General features: G+C 35.9%; 1 protein-coding gene across 1 annotated transcript; it reads right to left on the bottom strand.

Moving 5' to 3' along the window:
• Positions 1–3,577: 3,577 nt before the first annotated feature.
• On the bottom strand, positions 3,578–4,489 carry LOC111385647. The gene has a single exon (XM_023010064.1). The coding sequence runs from the start codon at positions 4,487–4,489 to the stop codon at positions 3,578–3,580; it is 912 nt and encodes a 303-aa protein (XP_022865832.1).
• Positions 4,490–6,000: the final 1,511 nt, after the last annotated feature.

Genomic DNA, 6,000 nt, shown 5'->3' on the forward strand with positions numbered 1-6,000 from the left:
AAACCAAAAATCCATAATCTGAAATATTCTCAACCATTAATCTGAATAATGAAAGATAATAACGAAAAATATACCGAATAGTTTTCCAATTCAACAAAACTAAATCCAAAACTGTCAAATCTGAAAAGTTCATAAAATATTGCAAGAATCAAATAAATTATTCGATTCTTAATGATTCAACATGAAAAGATTCTGATATCACTTGTAGGATAATTTATTATCTTAAATCACTGGATCTTTCATGTTAAATCATCAAGAAATTCAAGAATTATAGTGGAAGCGTACCTGATTAAGACATAGTTATTTGCAATAATTGAATCCTGCGGTATAGTCTTTCAAATCTACACGCAGCCCATACTTCTCTCTGGCGATGGGCGACAGAATAGAATGAGCAAAAGATACGTGTGATTTGGAAACCATAACTGTATTTATATAACGATACCCTTTGACCTAATTCGGCCCATCATAGAATTAGGACTTGTGCTCGATCTCAACACACATATAAACCCACACTTTAATTGGATGCATAACGGTCCAAAATCGAAGCCTCATTAGATCACTTAAATTGGGATCAACTGAATTCGATAACATTTAATTTAGTACACAATTATTCACACATACAAGCCCACATGATCAATTAAAAATTCCTTACAAATATCACTTTCAATTTCAATATCCCTTTCATCTTGAGCAACCACACCGATATTATTACATTTCTTTCTATCAATATTTTGATCTTTAATAAAAATTGAAGATTTTCTTTTAAAATATCTCTCCATAACCGTTACACCGAATTGAATACTACATAAATAAAAATTTACAGTGTCATTAAAAATGTATATGAGAAATAAATAGTTTTAATTTAAAGAAAATCAAACAAATGCTAAAATGGAGTGTTAATAACTTCGAATAGATTATAGCGTAGAAATCTCGTTTCTCGAATGAAAACAAAAACCCAGTAAAGTGGAGCTCTTGATGCCAAATTATTGAGCTTAAAACCTAAAATAAAAAAAAATAAAAAAATAAAAAAAAAAAATAAATAAATAAATAAATAAATTTCTCCAGATTTCGGTGGTCTTCTCTTTCTGGCCAAATCCAGATTTTTCTACATATGACGGTGAACTTAAAAGCTTCCATATGCATAGGGTTAACGGTAGTGGTAAGAAAGAGAGGAGCAATTTGCAAGTGCCTTAGCGGTAAGAGAGGCAGGGAGAAAGTGACATTTTGATTTAGGGAGCACAATTAAATTTGGTACAAATCAGACACTTTGTTCTTGATTTTCGAATGATTAATACTTGATCCGAAAAATGCAGATCTACATTTAAAAAATATTTTTTCATTAATATTTTGTTCATCATTTTCATCCATTTGATTTCGAACAGTCATTTTATTAATATTTTGATCATTATAAGAAAATGCATATTTAAATTTAAAAAATTTACAGTGTATTTGATACAAACAATCAATTCAAGTAATTGTTAGGAAAAAAGTATTACCAGTATTCAGTACTAATAATCAATCAAATACACACAATTCGTTAAATATAAGTTAAATTGAATATAATTAGTTGAGGCACATTCTATAGACGCAAATAGAATATGAGAAAATGCAAATTTAAGTTCTAATTAATTGAAAATTTGATTGGAAGGTGAAAATTTGTTGTAAATGTGATAATTTGTAGAAAAATTATAGACAAATTTTAATAACTTAGAAGTGTTAAGATTTTGGTAAAATGTGTGAGAGAGGTGGTAAGATAGAGCAAGAGATAAGAGAAAATTTCAAATTTATTATAATTTTGTACTGTTTGGTGGGGATTAAAATCGAATTTTTAGTAAATTTTGATATAAGTTAAAAAGTTATTAATACCATGAAATATATTATTAAAATTAATTGTTGTGTGTGTGTGCGCGCGCGCGCCAGTGGAGAGAGGAGTAAGTTTAATTCCTTCAAGTTTTTCTCCCTTTTTTGTTAATATGAAAAACATAAAAAAAAAATAAAATTTGGGTGGTTGACCATTTTGCCCAAGTGTGCCTCCTGCCCTGCCTATATGTCCATTTAACTTTCATCGTAATATTTTTCAGGGTTCCAGGCAACAGAAGGTAGCCTTTCAACAACGTTAACTTACAGTAGCAGCAAATTTATGTGCTGTTACCTCAATAAAAATGTGAAAAGAATGAGGAATAACGAGGCGATCTCTGCTTTCCCTTTCAATGAGTTAAGATAACTATTTATGGGCATTTATCTGTTGCAAAATACCGATCTTAGCGTTCGACTAGAAACTTTTGAAATCTACATTTTAAAACGACGTGGCTACCTACATTTTTACCTGCTGCCTGCACGGCTTTTCGACATATCCATTTGTTGGATGAAATTGTGATATGGGGGGTGGAGTTCGTTAAGAAATGAAGTAAAATTGTTATTTAATCAAACCGATGTTATGAAACCTCTAAGTTTAGTCGCATAATCCACATTGAAAGAGTTTTTAGTGTTTCATTTCTAAACAATTCATTTTTCCTCAAATTTCTACAGATTTTTGGAATTCACAATTTTTATCAAATTTTCAACCATATATTTCATAAACTTTTATCCGAATCTTCTAAAAATCCAATTTTTATCCAAATCAAACTTGGGCTAACTCTTCAAAATTGAACCAAGCATCAGTACCCAATAATTACATAATCTCCCAACTAAAAGAAGCTTAACAAAACTTGGCATCATCAAACTACTAAAGTACCTAGTCATTCATCATCCACATCAACCTAAGAACATACCAGAAAAGAAAGCATAAAAGATAACAAAACAATTCAAATTGCCCCTAGAAAAGCAGAACAAAAAAAAAAACTATTGGGCGATTTTAAGGTGAAATTTTTTGGATGATCAGAAAATATCAAGAATTTCCAAGATGTAATTGTTGCAGAGTGGGCAATTCCCTTTTTGAAAACAAAGCTCCCTTGAACATAGCCTGCAAAATGTATGTCCACAATGTATAAATGCTGCTCCCTTGTGTCTAACCATGCATATGCTACAATTGTTGTACTCTCCACCACCGCCACCGCGGTCGTCATCCTCATCTTCATCGTCATCATCCTCGTCCTCTTCCATCACATAAGCCGATCCTTCTGTCTCGGCCAGAAGGTCCATCAAAGACATCCTCACGGGTTTCTCCTCCGCTCCTCCCCCATCATCGTTCTCATCTTCATTTTTGCTTTCGCCCTTCGCAGAAATGGGAGTTTGATCAGAATCGTCATCTTCATGTCCATCTAGACCCATATTTCATAAACTTTTATCTGAATGTTCTAAAAATCTAATTTTTATCCAAATCAAACTTGGGCTAACTCTTCAAAATTGAACCAAGCATTAGTACCCAATAATTACATTATCTCCCAACTAAAAGAAGCATAACAAAACTTGGCATCATCAAACTAGTAAAGTACCTAGTCATTCATCATCCACATCAACCTAAGAACATACCAGAAAAGAAAGCATAAAAGATAACAAAACAATTTAAAATGCCACTAGAAAAGCAGAACAAAAAATAAAACTATTGGGTGATTTTGAGGTGAAATTTTTTGGATAATCAGAAAATATCAAGAATTTCCAAGATGTAATTGTTGCAGAGTGGGCAATTCCCTTTTTGAAAACAAAGCTCCCTTGAACATAGCCTGCAAAATGTATGTCCACAATGTATAAATGCTGCTCCCTTGTGTCTAACCATGCATATGCTACAATTGTTGTACTCTCCACCACCGCCACCGCGGTCGTCATCCTCATCTTCATCGTCATCATCCTCGTCCTCTTCCATCACATAAGCGGATCCTTCTGTCTCGGCCAGAAGGTCCATCAAAGACATCCTCACGGGCTTCTCCTCCGCTCCTCCCCCATCATCGTTCTCATCTTCATTTTTGCTTTCGCCCTTCGCAGAAATGGGAGTTTGATCAGAATCGTCATCTTCATGTCCATCTAGACCCCTTGATCTTCTCATTGTTAAAGAATTCGTGTGCTCAAATTTTCCGCTAGCTCTGCTCATTTTTCTCTCCATTGCTCGTCTCATATTTCTCTCCACTGTCTGGCTCACATTTCTCTGCAAACTCGGAGTCCTGTTTCCTCGATTTGACATCAATTCCATGTCCACATCCGGCACTGCCGAAATATCCGGTGGAGCCGACTCGCCCGAGTTGGAGGAGAATCGGGTCGAGGCACGACGCGCCATCAACCGATTCCGATTACTACTCGTATCATTGGCGTGCTGCCGAGGATTGATGGGGACGTCGGAGGTGGGGATGTGCATGGTGGATGTCCAGGCGGAGCCGGAGCGACTGCGGCGGAGGCGGAGCTTCTCCCTTAAATGCCGCCAGCTCATTTTACTGTCCTTGCCATATTCATACGTTGGGTCGTCACCTATTACGTCAAAAAGTAACCTGTTCGATCCGGATCTCTTCGGTGATTCCGTATTACCGGCGCTCCGACCGCCATCACCACCGGTTTCCATTCTCAAATAAGTTGCCAAAAATGTGATCAAATTGTAAAAGCACTTAAGAAATTGGGAGTTTTTGTCGGGCGAGAAAGAATTGGCAGGGATTAAGCAATAATTAATCAGAAAAGAAAAACAAATGAAAATGAAAATGGGTGATTAATTGTATGAGATCCGAAATTGCTACAGCTTTTGCATGCATGTGTAAGAATGGAAGCAAATATTAGTGCAGTTTGCAAGAAGAGGTGTTATAAACCTCTCTCTTTCTCATTGCCATGCGAGAGAGTGTGTTCAAGAGAGAGGAAAAGGGCGCAATTGGGGCATGGCCGCATGCTACCATTAAATTGCGTGGACAGTTAGCGGTTAGTCATTTCCCGACGGAAAATGTCAACTTAAACGTTAAGAACTATGAATTATTCTTCTCAAACAAGGTAGGCACCCTGCCAATGGGGGACATGTGTCCCCCCGAAAAAATAAGGCCCGTGTGACCCTGTTTATGTAGTAGAACCGAGAAATTATTCCTCTTTATTCGGGTCATATAGGCCCTGGCAGGGGCGGACCCACTTGAGGTCGAGTGGGGTCAGCCGCTCCACTCGATTTTCAAATTTTTGATTTTTCTTGAGGTTTTTTCAGGTTTTTCATGTTTTTTCCTACAATTTTTTGGTTTCGCCCCCACTGAATTTTCATCCTGGGTCCGCTCCTTGGCCCCGGTAATGCCCGGGTCCACTATGGCCACATATAGCCCCCGTTTGACCCCTATTACTTGAAAATGAAAATGGGAGGAATAATATTGTTTAGAAAAATGAGTGGCTGAAAAAAAAAGAAAATTTTTCGATTTACGTGTAATATTATTTTATGGAAGATTGTATGGTTGAAATAGAAAAGAGAAAAATGTAATATAATGTAATTGAATTTAATGGGGATCAAACGTAGGCATAATGTAGCGGGGCTGAAACATTAAATGCTAACATGATACTCGTGTGATGTCATGGTTGAGTTGGAGAAAATTTTTAATGGGATATTTCTACATGCTCTACTTAAATCAAGATATCTCAGATCTCGATCTATTCAAATTACCATATCTTGGTGTTCATGATGGTAAGGGAATAGGTGTACAACGTCCAGGTATCGCTATTTGAATTGATGGTCCTACCGGTGCATGTAGGACTAGCCTATCAAAACTTCTCTCCACTGAGTTGGAGTAAGTGGATATGTTTTATAAAAGTGATTATATCGTATTTGAATTAGTGAATATTTAATTTGCTTTTTTTTGGACAAAATTGCTCTTGCAGTTCTACATTATACGAGTGTTATGTGACCAGTTAATGTTCAAGATATAATTTTTGTTAGCTGAGCACATGAGTGCAACGATGAAATGTTGAAAACTTATATGTCACACTCACAAAGGTTGGAAAGTGCAGGTGAATAATTTATCATACAGTTGCCGAATAAGAGGTTAATGTTTGGCTAAGCTTAAAATGTTAACATATATTAGTAATTTTTCAGGATTTTTGGCGAAAATGATCCAA

The sequence above is a fragment of the Olea europaea genome, unplaced genomic scaffold (assembly GCF_002742605.1).
Source record: "Olea europaea var. sylvestris unplaced genomic scaffold, O_europaea_v1 scaffold3239, whole genome shotgun sequence".
NCBI classification, from domain to species: Eukaryota; Viridiplantae; Streptophyta; class Magnoliopsida; order Lamiales; family Oleaceae; genus Olea; species Olea europaea.

Bases quoted from the DNA above. Each gene is read 5' to 3' on its own strand.
- LOC111385647 (XM_023010064.1), bottom strand. From the start codon at position 4,489: ATGGAAACCGGTGGTGATGGCGGTCGGAGCGCCGGTAATACGGAATCA.